Below are 16,871 nucleotides of genomic sequence, written 5' to 3' on the forward strand. Positions count from 1 at the left end.
TGTACATCATGTCTATTCCCCTTCCACCCTGTACATCATGTCTATTCCCCTTCCACCCTGTAAAACACATGTCTATTCCCCTTCCACCCTGTAAAACACATGTCTATTCCCCTTCCACCCTGTACAACACATGTCTATTCCCCTTCCACCCTGTACATCATGTCTATTCCCCTTCCACCCTGTACAACACATGTCTATTCCCCTTCCACCCTGTACATCATGTCTATTCCCCTTCCACCCTGTACATCATGTCTATTCCCCTTCCACCCTGCACAACATGTCTATTCCCCTTCCACCCTGTACATCATGTCTATTCCCCTTCCACCCTGTACATCATGTCTATTCCCCTTCCACCCTGTACATCATGTCTATTCCCCTTCCACCCTGTACATCATGTCTATTCCCCTTCCACCCTGCACAACATGTCTATTCCCCTTCCACCCTGTACATCATGTCTATTCCCCTTCCACCCTGTACATCATGTCTATTCCCCTTCCACCCTGTAAAACACATGTCTATTCCCCTTCCACCCTGCACAACATGTCTATTCCCCTTCCACCCTGTAAAACACATGTCTATTCCCCTTCCACCCTGTACATCATGTCTATTCCCCTTCCACCCTGTACATCATGTCTATTCCCCTTCCACCCTGTAAAACACATGTCTATTCCCCTTCCACCCTGTAAAACACATGTCTATTCCCCTTCCACCCTGTACAACACATGTCTATTCCCCTTCCACCCTGTACATCATGTCTATTCCCCTTCCACCCTGTACATCATGTCTATTCCCCTTCCACCCTGTACATCATGTCTATTCCCCTTCCACCCTGTACATCATGTCTATTCCCCTTCCACCCTGTACATCATGTCTATTCCCCTTCCACCCTGTACATCATGTCTATTCCCCTTCCACCCTGCACAACATGTCTATTCCCCTTCCACCCTGTAAAACACATGTCTATTCCCCTTCCACCCTGTACATCATGTCTATTCCCCTTCCACCCTGTACATCATGTCTATTCCCCTTCCACCCTGTAAAACACATGTCTATTCCCCTTCCACCCTGTACATCATGTCTATTCCCCTTCCACCCTGTACATCATGTCTATTCCCCTTCCACCCTGTACATCATGTCTATTCCCCTTCCACCCTGTAAAACACATGTCTATTCCCCTTCCACCCTGTACATCATGTCTATTCCCCTTCCACCCTGTAAAACACATGTCTATTCCCCTTCCACCCTGTACATCATGTCTATTCCCCTTCCACCCTGTACATCATGTCTATTCCCCTTCCACCCTGTACATCATGTCTCTTCCCCTTCCACCCTGTACATCATGTCTATTCCCCTTCCACCCTGTACATCATGTCTATTCCCCTTCCACCCTGTACATCATGTCTATTCCCCTTCCACCCTGTAAAACACATGTCTATTCCCCTTCCACCCTGTAAAACACATGTCTATTCCCCTTCCACCCTGTAAAACACATGTCTATTCCCCTTCCACCCTGTACATCATGTCTATTCCCCTTCCACCCTGTACATCATGTCTATTCCCCTTCCACCCTGTACATCATGTCTATTCCCCTTCCACCCTGTACATCATGTCTATTCCCCTTCCACCCTGTACATCATGTCTATTCCCCTTCCACCCTGTACATCATGTCTCTTCCCCTTCCACCCTGTACATCATGTCTCTTCCCCTTCCACCCTGTACATCATGTCTCTTCCCCTTCCACCCTGTACATCATGTCTATTCCCCTTCCACCCTGTACATCATGTCTATTCCCCTTCCACCCTGTACATCATGTCTATTCCCCTTCCACCCTGTACATCATGTCTATTCCCCTTCCACCCTGTACATCATGTCTATTCCCCTTCCACCCTGTACATCATGTCTATTCCCCTTCCACCCTGTACATCATGTCTATTCCCCTTCCACCCTGTACATCATGTCTATTCCCCTTCCACCCTGTACATCATGTCTATTCCCCTTCCACCCTGTACATCATGTCTATTCCCCTTCCACCCTGTACATCATGTCTATTCCCCTTCCACCCTGTACATCATGTCTATTCCCCTTCCACCCTGTACATCATGTCTATTCCCCTTCCACCCTGTACATCATGTCTATTCCCCTTCCACCCTGTACATCATGTCTATTCCCCTTCCACCCTGTACATCATGTCTATTCCCCTTCCACCCTGCACAACATGTCTATTCCCCTTCCACCCTGTAAAACACATGTCTATTCCAGTCAAGACCTAACCTGTTTCTACCATTAGCACAGACGTGTCACCCAGGTTCGTCAGGAGAACAGGGTCAGTTATCTTAGTTCACCATCCTGCCTCCGTTTTGAAAAGACCAATAACAACAAAAAAGGTTTGTTTTTTTGAAAGCTACCAGACATGTATGTGGGGGTGTATTGAATGTTTCCAGCAACATGGTCCTAAAACAGACTCCTCACTCAGACCACACGTGTAAGATCTGCTTTTAAAGAGTTATAATTGAACATGGTGGAGGTGCCGTTAGCAGGACCAACGTGTGGGACAGGGTCCAGGGAGGTCTGGCATCAGGGCACAGAGTTCAACAGGTCTTGCAGGAAGAGGTCTGGAATGTCAGAGAGAAGTCCTGGAAACAGATTAAACAGAGTTAGTCGGTGTGAATCTCACACATTGAGCTGTACATCAGTTTGGCAACGCTGACCTACGACGAGCAGGCATCAGCTCTTCCTGGCAGGCCTTGAGTACGCGCTCCAAGGCCTCGTACATGGGCGTGTCATTGTGGCGCACGTACTCTGCCAGCGAGAAGGACCAGCCTCCCTCTGTGTTGCTGGTGGACACTTTCTATAGGAGGGGATGAGTGAACTGAACACGGCAGAAACAGTTCACGACCCGTGTTGTACGGCTAATGTTTATTTAACCAGGTAGACTAGTTGAGAACAAGTTCTCATTTACAACTGCGACCTGGCCAAGAATAAAGCAAAGCAGTGCGACACATACAACAAAGCATTTGACACAAGGGTTGTGTTACAGCAGGTATTTTTGTCTGGCAAACTTTTTACACAAACATTGTGTGACGTGTCACGTAAAAATAAGTCCCTCCTACCTTGAACATGTCATAGATGAGTTCCACAAGGCCCCAGAAGAGGAGAGGAGAGCGGTACACTCATTGGACTGTTCATCTGGGAGTCTGGAGAGATGATGAAGATTACAAATCATTCACACTGCAGCTAAACTGAATTATATATGTATTTTTTTTTTTTAAATCAACAGGAGTGTATTCTCACAGAACAATCTTACAATTTAGTCAAGGTCATGAGGTTCATGTCTCACAGGGATCACAAAAAAAAAAACACTAAAATGTGTGAACTTTTATAAATGTGATTATGAAGAAAGTTCTGGAACAGTATCTTACTTGTTGGCGAAGACAGCGGAGACCTTGTGTACGGCGACGAGGAGCCTGCGTAGGAAGGCGAGTCGTGTGTTCCTCCAGCGTTCAGGAGACAGGATGTTACATGGCCAACACTGTAGTAGTGAGGACCGTCAACATCACGGCTGCTCCAGGAAACACTGCAGGTTCTTCTCCTCACGACTAGTAGCCCGAGTACTGAGAGAAGACAGAGGTCACAAACGGAATGGAGAGTCCCACACAAATTAACAAGATGTTCGTTAATAATTCACAAGATAAAGTTATGAGGAGAGAAAGAGAGAGGGACAGAGAAGAGAAACAGTATGTCAGGTAACATCTCCATACGTAGAGCACGTAGTGGATGACGTAATCATACATGTGGCCTAGCGTCGTCCGGGTTAGGGAGGGTTTGGCCGGTAGGGATATCCTCGTCTCATCGCGCACCAGCGACTCCTGTGGCAGGCCGGGCGCAGTGCGCGCTAACCAAGGTCGCCAGGTGCACGGTGTTTCCTCCGACACATTGGTGCGGCTGGCTTCCGGGTTGGAGGCGCGCTGTGTTAAGAAGCAGTGCGGCTTGGTTGGGTTGTGCTTCGGAGGACGCGTGGCTTTCGACCTTCGTCTCTCCCGAGCCCGTACGGGAGTTGTAGCGATGAGACAAGATAGTAATTACTAACAATTGGATACCACGAAAATTGGGAGAACATCGGGTAAAAAAAAAAAATGTAAAGACATGTGGCAGGGGTGTCTTACCAGCTACTAAGACATGTGGCAGGCGTGTCTATGTTTGAACAGAAGTTCTTAAAAGGTGCTGTAAACTATAGCCCTATAATCTGCATAACAAACAACATACATTGTTAAGCATAACAGAAGTGCAGTTAGTTCCAGCATTAAATACCTGCAGGGCTGGAGAGGGCAGGTCAGAGGTCACCAGGGTGTGGTTGAAGTGGTACATGGCAGAGGCAAACTCTTCATCTGAGGAACCTGGGGGGGGGGGGGGGGGGGGGGAATTTGTTAAGAATTGAACAATTTTATGAAGTGCTTTCCATTGAAGAGCATCAATATTTTAAATTGAACTAAAATACTTAAGGCACTGAGAGACTCAGAACATTTACAAGGAGGAGGAGGAGAAGAACCAGTAATAATAATTATAAATCAACAGTATGATATGCATCGTCTTTTACTCCAACCAACCTTTGACGTCTTTGTCAACGTCCTTGATGACGCTGGCCAGCGTGGCCATGTGCTGCTCTGTCAGGGAGACAGACAGGTAGTTCCTGATCAAGTTGTTCCTGGACTTCAACATGGGAGGTGGTGATGAAGTTCAGGATGCTGGAGGTGGTGATGAAGTCCAGGATGCTGGAGGCCAGGCTCAGGAACTGAAACATGGTGGTGGTGATGAAGTCCAGGATGCTGGAGGTGGTGATGAAGTCCAGGATGCTGGAGGCCAGGCTCAGGAACTGAAACATGGTGGTGGTGATGAAGTCCAGGATGCTGGAGGTGGTGATGAAGTCCAGGATGCTGGAGGCCAGGCTCAGGAACTGGAGGTGGTGATGAAGTTCAGGATGCTGGAGGCCAGGCTCAGGAACTGAAACATGGTGGTAGTGATGAAGTCCAGGATGCTGGAGGTGGTGATGAAGTCCAGGATGCTGGAGGCCAGGCTCAGGAACTGAAACATGGTGGTGGTGATGAAGTCCAGGATGCTGGAGGTGGTGATGAAGTTCAGGATGCTGGAGGCCAGGCTCAGGAACTGAAACATGGTGGTGGTGATGAAGTTCAGGATGCTGGAGGCCAGGCTCAGGAACTGGAGGTGGTGATGAAGTTCAGGATGCTGGAGGCCAGGCTCAGGAACTGAAACATGGTGGTGGTGATGAAGTTCAGGATGCTGGAGGTGGTGATGAAGTCCAGGATGCTGGAGGCCAGGCTCAGGAACTGAAACATGGTGGTGGTGATGAAGTTCAGGATGCTGGAGGTGGTGATGAAGTCCAGGATGCTGGAGGCCAGGCTCAGGAACTGAAACATGGTGGTGGTGATGAAGTCCAGGATGCTGGAGGTGGTGATGAAGTTCAGGATGCTGGAGGCCAGGCTCAGGAACTGAAACATGGTGGTGGTGATGAAGTTCAGGATGCTGGAGGCCAGGCTCAGGAACTGGAGGTGGTGATGAAGTTCAGGATGCTGGAGGCCAGGCTCAGGAACTGAAACATGGTGGTGGTGATGAAGTTCAGGATGCTGGAGGTGGTGATGAAGTCCAGGATGCTGGAGGCCAGGCTCAGGAACTGAAACATGGTGGTGGTGATGAAGTTCAGGATGCTGGAGGTGGTGATGAAGTCCAGGATGCTGGAGGCCAGGCTCAGGAACTGGAGGTGGTGATGAAGTTCAGGATGCTGGAGGTGGTGATGAAGTCCAGGATGCTGGAGGCCAGGCTCAGGAACTGGAGGTGGTGATGAAGTTCAGGATGCTGGAGGTGGTGATGAAGTCCAGGATGCTGGAGGCCAGGCTCAGGAACTGGAGGTGGTGATGAAGTCCAGGATGCTGGAGGCCAGGCTCAGGAACTGGAACATGGTGGTGGTGATGAAGTTCAGGATGCTGGAGGTGGTGATGAAGTCCAGGATGCTGGAGGCCAGGCTCAGGAACTGGAGGTGGTGATGAAGTCCAGGATGCTGGAGGCCAGGCTCAGGAACTGGAGGTGGTGATGAAGGTCAGGATGCGTCATAACACCACAGCGCCTCACCAGCTCGGGTTCCTTGCGTCCGGCCAGGATGTTTCCGTTCTCTCCAACGTTCTGCTTGGAGGGGCTCGTCAGTACGGTAGAGGTCTCCGGAGGTGGGGGGGACCACCTTGTCTTTAGTGGGGGAGATGGTCTCCTCGAACCACAGGCCCAAGACGGGCTCGCTGTCGTCATCTGGAATAGGGATGGGTAAGATTTTCCATAGGAAGGCCATGTCTCCGGGTTTTAGCCATCTATCCAAAGCACTGGCATCATCCTATAGCATCTGTAACCATGGAAACTCCCTCGTTTAGCCTTTTAAAAAAACGGCATGGTTACATCGATCACCATGGGAACCTGAGGGGAAGAGAATAACACCGAGTTAGGCACTGGTAGGGGGCCTCAAATACGGATGATAAATGAGTGTGACCGTGCAAGTCTTAACATTCACCTCAGTAGCTATATGACCCGTGTAGCTACCAACTCAAGAGCATGATTACATTAATTGACTCAAATGGAAAATTATTCTAGCACAACAATTCACTATGCTCCTACAGAGATGGAAAATCCTTGAGTAGTATTGTTGTACTCCAGTGATTAGGGACTTAACTCTGACTTGACTACAACACAATCTTGTGAAGACCAGAGGAATCTGGGTCGCAGACACTCAAACCCACCCATTGCGGACAAGCGGTTGCGTCTCCGACGGTGACGGGCATGATGAAGTTGACCGAGACGGCGTCCTGAAACCGGTTGATATAGCGCAGGAAGTAAGGGAAAGTTGAGGCAGACAAGTAGCAATTTCTCCGATCCGCCCAGTTCCTGGAGACTGGACACAAAGGCATTCTTCATTTTGGCCTGGAAGGTCTGATCTGTCGTCGTCTGGTCGTCAATCTCCGTCTGAAGAGTAAAGAAAAACAGAAATATCAGATCGTGTGAACAGCAGCCTACAAAACACCAAATCTTAGACTCAGCGCCATTTTTGACAAATGATGGTTATAAAAGGTGCAGAGTAAAATGTTGATATCAAGAAACACATAGAAAAAGCTGTTCACTTTCCCGGCTAACAGGGTGGCCATGATTGGCTTTTACTTTTTGGGGTTAAAAGGCGGAGGAAATGTTTCAGGGGAGGTTTTCTACTTGTGTGCGTCCTGAGGGGGAGGCCAGTACGGTGAGGTCAGAGTTGAACACAGAGGTCAGCTGATTGAAGAAGTTAATCCCCACTTCCTTGTGTTGCAGCTAAGGGTTGACTGGAGAAGGCACCTCCTTCTGTTCCTCCACTGACAGGGTGGAGAAACAGGCCAGTTAGAACAGGGGTGGAGAAACAGGCCAGTTAGAACAGGGGTGGAGAAACAGGCCAGTTAGAACAGGGGTGGAGAAACAGGCCAGTTAGAACAGGGGTGGAGAAACAGGCCAGTTAGAACAGGGGTGGAGACACAGGCCAGTTAGAACAGGGGTGGAGAAACAGGCCAGTTAGAACAGGGGTGGAGAAACAGGCCAGTTAGAACAGGGGTGGAGACACAGGCCAGTTAGAACAGGGGTGGAGACACAGGCCAGTTAGAACAGGGGTGGAGAAACAGGCCAGTTAGAACAGGGGTGGAGAAACAGGCCAGTTAGAACAGGGGTGGAGACACAGGCCAGTTAGAACAGGGGTGGAGACACAGGCCAGTTAGAACAGGGGTGGAGACACAGGCCAGTTAGAACAGGGGTGGAGAAACAGGCCAGTTAGAACAGGGGTGGAGAAACAGGCCAGTTAGAACAGGGGTGGAGAAACAGGCCAGTTAGAACAGGGGTGGAGAAACAGGCCAGTTAGAACAGGGGTGGAGACACAGGCCAGTTAGAACAGGGGTGGAGACACAGGCCAGTTAGAACAGGGGTGGAGACACAGGCCAGTTAGAACAGGGGTGGAGAAACAGGCCAGTTAGAACAGGGGTGGAGAAACAGGCCAGTTAGAACAGGGGTGGAGAAACAGGCCAGTTAGAACAGGGGTGGAGAAACAGGCCAGTTAGAACAGGGGTGGAGAAACAGGCCAGTTAGAACAGGGGTGGAGAAACAGGCCAGTTAGAACAGGGGTGGAGAAACAGGCCAGTTAGAACAGGGGTGGAGAAACAGGCCAGTTAGATATGCGATAATAATAAACGTTTTGTTTTCGAAATGATAGTTTCCGGATTCGACCATATTAATGACCAAAGGCTCGTATTTCTGTGTGTTATTATGTTATAATTAAGTCTATGATGTGATAGAGCAGTCAGAGCGGTGGTAGACACCAGCAGGCTCGTAAGCATTCATTCAAACAGCACTTTCGTGCGTTTTGCCAGCAGCTCTTCACTGTGCTTCAAGCATTGTGCTGTTTATGACTTCAAGCCTATCAACTCCCGAGATTAGGCTGGTGTAACTGATGTGAAATGACTAGCTAGTTAGCGGGGTGCACGCTAATAGCGTTTCAAACGTCACTCGCTCTGAGACTTGGAGTAGTTTGGAGGAATGCCTAGGAGATCGACCAGTCGATCGCCCGTTTGGTGACCACTGGTCTAGAGAGACTAGTCTCTTCTCACAAAACATATTTACAAATGAGAGGTTGCTAAAGTACTTAAAATGGTAGACATAAAAGGAACTAGTTAAATGAGTTAATGGATAGTTGAACCTACTTTGTCCACAGACTGTGGTGATGTAATGAGCAGAGAGCGCCAGGAACAACGAGTAGAACGGCTCCTACTGTTTATCATGGTGTAGGATCTCAGATTCACTGCAATGACATGGGAAATGAGGGTCATTTACAAAATACACCATAAATGCCATTACAAATGTACAGTTCAACTCACAATCAAGAATAGGCTATGTCATGAAGAATAACACAGTGCAAAAGAATAGGTCGGCCAGCAGCCTAAATAAATAGTCAAGTCCATAATATTCACAGGACTTTATTCAAGCCTGGGTACTGAAGTGTTGCTGTTGAGAAGGTTTTGTTTAAAAAAAGAAGATAAAAAATTACAAGTGAATGCTGTGGTTTAGAGTCCCCGGGAACACCAGCTCCATCGGTTTCACATATTTGGTTGTATGTTTTGTTGTCATTTGTCATTCAAATTTAGCTTAACTATCATGTCAGAAATCCAATAGACTGTCAGTTATTGCATCCAGAAATGAGTCGATGCATTTGAGTGGTTATATTTCTCCAGTCTCCCCGTCCCTGAGCTGCTGTTGCACATATTTGACCTATCCCAAAATCACAACACCTGACAAATCAAGGGCTTGATGGTTCGTTAACAACTAGTAGTCAAATCAGGTGTGTTATTGTTGTGATAGATCAACATGTGTGTGTTCTGCCATTTCAGTTGATGAAGAAATCAAACCTATCACATTCATAGATGCAGCTCTGGATGCCAGGACTGACAGTTCAACACAATGACATGATAAATGGGGTGGTAGGTGGCCTAGTGGTTGGATGCCAGGACAACACAATGACATGATAAATGGGGTGGTTGGATGCCAGGACAACACAATGACATGATAAATGGGGCTGCAGGTGGCCTAGTGGTTGGATGACATGATAAATGGGGTGGTAGGTGGCCTAGTGGTTGGATGCCAGGACAACACAATGACATGATAAATGGGGTGGTAGGTAGCCTAGTGGTTGGATGCCAGGACAACACAATGACATGATAAATGGGGTGGTAGGTAGCCTAGTGGTTGGATGCCAGGACTGACGACAGTTCAACACAATGACATGATAAATGGGGTGGTAGGTGGCCTAGTGGTTGGATGCCAGGACTGACAGTTCAACACAATGACATGATAAATGGGGTGGTAGGTGGCCTAGTGGTTGGATGCCAGGACAACACAATGACATGATAAATGGGGTGGTAGGTAGCCTAGTGGTTGGATGCCAGGACAACACAATGACATGATAAATGGGCTGGTAGGTAGTCTAGTGGTTGGATGCCAGGACTGACAGACAGTTTAACACAATGACATGATAAATGGGCTGGTAGGTAGCCTAGTGGTTGGATGCCAGGACTGACAGACAGTTTAACACAATGACATGATAAATGGGCTGGTAGGTAGCCTAGTGGTTGGATGCCAGGACAACACAATGACATGATAAATGGGCTGGTAGGTAGCCTAGTGGTTGGATGCCAGGACTGACTGACAGTTTAACACAATGACATGATAAATGGGCTGGTAGGTAGCCTAGTGGTTGGATGCCAGGACAACACAATGACATGATAAATGGGCTGGTAGGTAGCCTAGTGGTTGGATGCCAGGACTGACTGACAGTTTAACACAATGACATGATAAATACTATAACTTACAGTTCGGTGTACTCAAATGACAACACAAAAAGGTGCTGCTACTCCGTTGTATAGCTAGCTACACTTTGTTATAAATGGAGGTTTGATAGTTGCACTAAGCTCATTAGACTTGACACATAAGGCATTTAACAGTATAACCGATAAGCATGAATGGGTGTATCAACGACTGAAGTGACCATTGATCTGCAAGAAATATCCCAGATTGTAGTTTAGCTGTTGACAGTCCTTTGGACTAACGTTAACTACCTAACTCAGAACGGATCAAGGAGTGCAAAGTCAAGAAATGTTATAGTTAGCCCACATCAAATCACTATATCAACAGCTGTGTCAACTCGTGATGTTGACATATCTAACTACCTAATCCATTCATGCCATCACATCAGCAACATTATGATGGCAAACAACTTGACCCTTTGAGTAAACAGAGAACCACGGGATAAGCTTTCGTTTTCGATTCCTCCAATTCAAGAAATGTTTACTAGTTCGTCCGCTGTGGCTTGTTTAAAGCCTAACATTACAGTAGTTCGCTAAGCTACAGTGTTTGGCTTTGTTTATTGTCATGCAAATACGACAAACTCTTCCGAATTCAATTATTGTTTAACAGCTATGTTTGCAGTATACAATGGCAGGATCTGTTTTAGCTAGCTTGCACGTAACGCTAGATTCCTACTAGGTATATTACTGTAGGTAGCAAGCTATGCTAATGCTAGCACAATCAGCCGAGTGAAGTTAGCACGCAAGCTGTTATATTCAGCTCTTTCTCGTCAACCGAGCGCTGCATTTCTCAGACAGGGACGTTGTTTACCTGGTTATTATGGATCCTATAAGCGGAGGTAGCTCTTTCGTTTCAAAAGCTGTGTACGAAGCTGATAACAGCGGCAGTCCATTTCGATTCCCCATCTCCTCCACTCGACGCCATCTTCAGATTCCTTACTAGACAAGCAGGCATACTTTTTCAACAACATCCCCAAATAACAGGAAGTGTCGACATAGATATTATAAATCAAATCAGCGCTGTAATAAAGCGCTTTAATAAACTAGCAAGGGGATTTCGTAGATAAATGTAGAAAAGATAGAGAATTATAGGGGGGAAAAACGACAGTGAAAGAATTGCTATTATTTCTTTATAGCACAACCAAACATCAGTAGTAAGCTTACTTTGTGCAACAAAAATGAAGACTTTCAGAAATAGTAATCATTTTATTGAGGGCATTGGCGTTTTTGTGAAAGTGTTGCATGAGCAGAGTTGTCCATTATCCCCAAAAGGAAAAATTAATACTCTCAAGCGCCATGCTAATCCATGTTTTAGACATAAATATCTTACAAACTATAATTTACACAAAAGCCATGGGGGGGGGGGGGGGGGGGATATTAGTTAAGATAAATCACAAAACTTCCAGTGCATCAAAGAAAGACTTAAAAAGACCAACACTGCGAGCCTTAAGAGGCAGACGACCCAAAAAACAAACCTCAGTACACACACACACACACACACACCCCACCCCAGTTCATTATCTGTCATAGGGCTGGTCTTCAAGTATCTGTGGCACAAGCATAGTGAACATACCCTTTAGCACACATAAAAATAAAACATTTAAAACAAAATAAACAAAAAGTTATCGAAATCTGTACCACATTTAGTAATCTTAGATTAGGCCTCATCTTAAAAGACGTTTGAAACATTATTTAGCTCTGAAAGATGACTAAGAACACCTGCTTTGAAATGCACCAAGTAACCATTTAACTGCTCTTTCGTTGTGGTAAAAAAAATAACATTTCATTGCATGAAGTGAGATCATGAAAAGCACTTTACATTGCTATCTTAAAAGGGAGGTTATAAAGGGTTTAGACAGTTCATTATTTGTTAATAACAATGACATACAGCGCCTTCAGAAAGTATTCATACCCCTTGACTTATTCTACAATTTGTTGTGTTATAGCCTGACTTCAAAGTGGATTAAACACATGACAGTAAAAAACATGTTAAGAATTTCACGCAAATTTATTGACAATAAAATACAGTAATCTCATTTACATAAGTATTCACACCCCTTTGCTATGACACTCCAAATTGAGCTCAGGTTCATCCGATTTCCTTTGATCATCCTTGAGATGCCACTACAACATAACTGGAGTCTACCAGTGAGTGGCTAATTCAATTGTTTGGAGATGATTTAGAAAGAAACACACCTGTCTATGTATGGTGCCACAGTTGACAGCAGATGTCAGAATAGAAACTATACCATGAAGTCCAAGGAAACCGTCTGTAGATCACCGAGATAGAATTGTGACGAGGCATATATCTGGGGAAGGTTACACAACAATTTCTAGAGTGTTGAAAGCTTCCAAGAGCACAGTGGTCTTCATCATTTGGGAAATTGAAAAACATGGAACTACCCAGACTGCCTAGAGATGGCCGTCCAACCAAACTGAACAACCGGGCAAGAATGACCTTGGTCAGGGAGGTGGCCAAGAGCCCAATGACCACTCTGACAGAACTACAGATTACCTTGGCTGAGATAGGAGAACCTGCCAGAAGGACAACAGTCTCTATAGCACTTCACTAATCTGGGCTTTATGGGAGAGTGGCCAGATGGAAGCCACTCCTAACAAAAAGCCACATGACGGCACGCCTGAAGCTGGCAACCTAACCCATTTTGAATTCAGGCTGTAACAACAATGTGGAATAAGTCAAGGGGTAGGAATACTTTATGAATGCAACGTAACTCCCTTTAAATTCTACCTCAATGCAAAGTCTTACCAAATAAATTAAACAAAACGAGAGAAATCTGGCAACCCGAAATGAATCTCTTCCTTGAAAAAGAAAGACGACCCCACCAAAAACGGCTTCAGCTCGTCCACCACCATTGTCCCGGGGTTCATCCATGCAGCAACGGAGAAGTCAGAGTTGAAAGGTTTAAGTTGACTCTTCACCGCCAGGCCCGGTTGAGCAGTTTGACCTGTGCCAGACGTTTACTAATCATGGTGGCGAAGAAGAGCGCGAACAGAACACTGCTGATCAGGACGTAGTCATAGTCATCCTTTAGCACGTCGAACTGCTTGGAGGGGTACACTCTGGTTTGGTAGATGTCAAGGCCGTACGCAACCACCTGCGTAACAAAAAAACATATACATTTCCGTGTTAAATATTTAGTCTTTTGACCTACACTATATAGTTGAATCTTCATTTCATCCACATTTCGCTCTCTGCATCGTCAGTGTACCATGGCCTTGGAAATTCAGAAGGAAATACAGTCTTGATACATTGAAGGAAGTCTAATAGATCAGTTTCCCAACCAGGGGTACTGATATCCCTGGGGGTACCAAGATCCCTGGGGGTACTTGGCCTATCCACAGGGGGTACTAGGACCCTGGGGGTACTTGGCCTATCCACAGGGGGTACTAGGACCCTGGGGGTACTTGGCCTATCCACAGGGGGTACTAGGACCCTGGGGGTACCTGGCCTATCCACAGGGGTACTAGGACCCTGGGGGTACTTGGCCTATCCACAGGGGGTACTAGGATCCCTGGGGGTACTTGGCCTATCCACAGGGGGTACTAGGACCCTGGGGGTACTTGGCCTATCCACAGGGGGTACTAGGACCCTGGGGGTACCTGGCCTATCCACAGGGGGTACTAGGACCCTGGGGGTACCTACCCTATCCACAGGGGGTACTAGGATCCTGGGGGGTACTTGGCCTATCCACAGGGGTACTAGGACCCTGGGGGTACCTACCCTATCCACAGGGGGTACTAGGATCCTGGGGGGTACTTGGCCTATCCACAGGGGTACTAGGACCCTGGGGGTACCTGGCCTATCCACAGGGGGTATTAGGACCCTGGGGGTACCTGGCCTATCCACAGGGGGTACTAGGACCCTGGGGGTACCTAGCCTATCCACAGGGGGTACTAGGACCCTGGGGGTACCTAGCCTATCCACAGGGGGTACTAGGACCCTGGGGGTACCTAGCCTATCCACAGGGGGTACTAGGACCCTGGGGGTACCTAGCCTATCCACAGGGGGTACTAGGACCCTGGGGGTACCTGGCCTATCTACAGGGGGTACTAGGATCCCTGGGGGTACCTGGCCTATCTACAGGGGGTACTAGGATCCCTGGGGGTACCTGGCCTATCTACAGGGGGTACTAGGATCCCTGGGGGTACCTGGCCTATCTACAGGGGGTACTAGGATCCCTGGGGGTACCTGGCCTATCCACAGGGGGTACTAGGATTTCTGGGGGTACCTGGCCTATCCACAGGGGATATTAGGACCCTGGGGGTACCTGGCCTATCCACAGGGGGTACTAGAGAAGATCCATGAGACCATAGCCCTACTAGTAAAATGCACATGAGGGGTACTCCAAGGGTACTGTGGACATAGCAAAATGTACTTTGTGGTACAGTAGCCAAAACAGGTTGGAAACCACTGTAATAGACCATAGACTCACCAGACATGTGGACTCCAGGCCAGAGGGGGCAGTGTAGATTCCTTTCACTCTCAATACGGTCTGATTGTAGTTGATGAACCACTCTGTGCGGATGGGCATCTCTGGGGCGTAGGGTATAAGGTTCTCCTCACTGAAAATACATTATAAATCAATTCTTACTTTCATAGAGTTTCATATAGTGACAAGGGCCCAAAAAGACTCCAGCCACCCCAGTCATAGACTGTTCTCTCTGCTACCGCCCGGCAAGCGGTACCGGAGTGCCAAGTCTAGGTCCTAAAGGCTTCTTAACAGCTTCTACCCCCCAAGCCATAAGACTCCTGAACAGATAATCAGATGGCTACCCGGACTATTTGCATTGTCCCCCCCCTCCCCCATTTTACGCTGCTGCGCATCTCTGTTTATTAGCCATGCATAGTCACTTAACCTCTACCTATATATTACCTGAACTAACCTGTGCCCCTGCACATTGTCTCTGTACTGGTACCCCCTCGCTACTGTACTGGTACCCCCTCGCTACTGTTATTTTATTGTTGGTCCTTAATTTTATGTTATTTTTCTTATTTTATATTTATTTTTTACTTCAGTTTATTTTTGTAAATACTTTCTTAACATATTTTTCTTAAAACTGCATTGTTGAATAAGGGCTTGTAAGTAAGCATTTCACTGTAAGGTCTACTACACCTGTTGTATTCAGCATTTCACTGTGAGGTCTACTACACCTGTTGTATTCAACATTTCACTGTAAGGTCTACTACACCTGTTGTATTCAGCATTTCACTGTGAGGTCTACTACACCTGTTGTATTCAGCATTTCACTGTAAGGTCTACTACACCTGTTGTATTCAGCATTTCACTGTAAGGTCTACTACACCTGTTGTATTCAGCATTTCACTGTGAGGTCTACTACACCTGTTGTATTCAGCATTTCACTGTAAGGTCTACTACACCTGTTGTATTCAGCATTTCACTGTAAGGTCTACTACACCTGTTGTATTCAGCATTTCACTGTGAGGTCTACTACACCTGTTGTATTCAGCATTTCACTGTGAGGTCTACTACACCTGTTGTATTCAGCATTTCACTGTGAGGTCTACTACACCTGTTGTATTCAGCATTTCACTGTAAGGTCTACACCTGTTGTATTCAGCATTTCACTGTGAGGTCTACTACACCTGTTGTATTCAGCATTTCACTGTGAGGTCTACTACACCTGTTGTATTCAGCATTTCACTGTGAGGTTTCTACACCTGTTGTATTCAGCATTTCACTGTAAGGTCTACACCTGTTGTATTCAGCATTTCACTGTGAGGTCTACTACACCTGTTGTATTCAGCATTTCACTGTAAGGTTTCTACACCTGTTGTATTCAGCATTTCACTGTGAGGTCTACTACACCTGTTGTATTCAGCATTTCACTGTAAGGTCTACTACACCTGTTGTATTCAGCATTTCACTGTAAGGTCTACTACACCTGTTGTATTCAGCATTTCACTGTAAGGTTTCTACACCTGTTGTATTCAGCATTTCACTGTGAGGTTTCTACACCTGTTGTATTCAGCATTTCACTGTGAGGTTTCTACACCTGTTGTATTCAGCATTTCACTGTGAGGTTTCTACACCTGTTGTATTCAGCATTTCACTGTGAGGTCTACTACACCTGTTGTATTCAGCATTTCACTGTAAGGTCTACTACACCTGTTGTATTCAGCATTTCACTGTAAGGTCTACTACACCTGTTGTATTCAGCATTTCACTGTGAGGTCTACTACACCTGTTGTATTCAGCATTTCACTGTGAGGTTTCTACACCTGTTGTATTCAGCATTTCACTGTAAGGTCTACACCTGTTGTATTCAGCATTTCACTGTAAGGTCTACTACACCTGTTGTATTCAGCATTTCACTGTGAGGTCTACTACACCTGTTGTATTCAGCATTTCACTGTAAGGTCTACTACACCTGTTGTATTCAGCATTTCACTGTGAGGTCTTCTACACC

The 16,871-nt window shown here is 46.6% G+C and overlaps 2 protein-coding genes across 4 annotated transcripts in view; both read right to left on the reverse strand.

Annotated features, from left to right (window-relative positions):
• Positions 1 to 2,140: 2,140 nt before the first annotated feature.
• On the reverse strand, positions 2,141 to 11,346 carry LOC120061512. Of its 3 annotated transcripts, XM_039011403.1 has the most exons (10): positions 11,233 to 11,346; positions 8,766 to 8,863; positions 6,795 to 7,017; positions 6,044 to 6,474; positions 5,350 to 5,538; positions 4,605 to 5,167; positions 4,309 to 4,394; positions 3,420 to 3,611; positions 3,111 to 3,194; positions 2,141 to 2,633 (listed from the first exon to the last, which is right to left on the reverse strand). In XM_039011403.1, exons 4-6 carry the CDS (start codon positions 6,310 to 6,312, stop codon positions 4,945 to 4,947), a joined length of 681 nt encoding a protein of 226 aa, XP_038867331.1. In that variant the 5' UTR covers positions 6,313 to 6,474; positions 6,795 to 7,017; positions 8,766 to 8,863; positions 11,233 to 11,346; the 3' UTR covers positions 2,141 to 2,633; positions 3,111 to 3,194; positions 3,420 to 3,611; positions 4,309 to 4,394; positions 4,605 to 4,944. The 3 variants fall into 3 exon arrangements, with proteins under 3 accessions (XP_038867331.1, XP_038867333.1, XP_038867332.1); XM_039011405.1 differs by lacking the exons at positions 2,141 to 2,633; positions 3,111 to 3,194; positions 3,420 to 3,611; positions 4,309 to 4,394 and adding an exon at positions 7,258 to 7,397 and having other exon boundaries at positions 5,003 to 5,086; positions 5,168 to 5,538; XM_039011404.1 differs by lacking the exons at positions 2,141 to 2,633; positions 3,111 to 3,194; positions 3,420 to 3,611; positions 4,309 to 4,394 and adding an exon at positions 7,258 to 7,397 and having other exon boundaries at positions 5,053 to 5,538.
• Positions 11,347 to 11,607: 261 nt separating this feature from the next.
• The window catches only part of LOC120061514 (ER membrane protein complex subunit 1-like), a 36,123-nt gene continuing 30,859 nt past the window's right edge, over positions 11,608 to 16,871 (reverse strand). The window contains exons 21-22 of the mRNA XM_039011406.1: positions 14,876 to 15,005; positions 11,608 to 13,537 (exon numbers count right to left, since the gene is read on the reverse strand). Coding sequence (XP_038867334.1) covers positions 13,358 to 13,537; positions 14,876 to 15,005 — 310 coding nt within the window. The 3' untranslated portion in view covers positions 11,608 to 13,357. The remainder of the gene's footprint in view (positions 13,538 to 14,875; positions 15,006 to 16,871) is intronic.

The sequence above is a fragment of the Salvelinus namaycush genome, chromosome 16, assembly GCF_016432855.1.
Source record: "Salvelinus namaycush isolate Seneca chromosome 16, SaNama_1.0, whole genome shotgun sequence".
Taxonomy (NCBI): Eukaryota; Metazoa; Chordata; class Actinopteri; order Salmoniformes; family Salmonidae; genus Salvelinus; species Salvelinus namaycush.

What these genes read in the sequence shown, in the direction of transcription:
- LOC120061512 (XM_039011403.1), bottom strand. Translation starts at nt 6,312, where the DNA reads ATGACGACAGCGAGCCCGTCTTGGGCCTGTGGTTCGAGGAGACCATCT. An exon ending in GACTTCATCACCACCTCCAG is followed by an intron (nt 5,539 to 6,043) that starts TTCCTGAGCCTG and finishes CCTGGCCTCCAG; the next exon opens with CATCCTGAACTTCATCACCA. An exon ending in AACTTCATCACCACCACCAT is followed by an intron (nt 5,168 to 5,349) that starts GTTTCAGTTCCT and finishes CACCACCACCAT; the next exon opens with GTTTCAGTTCCTGAGCCTGG.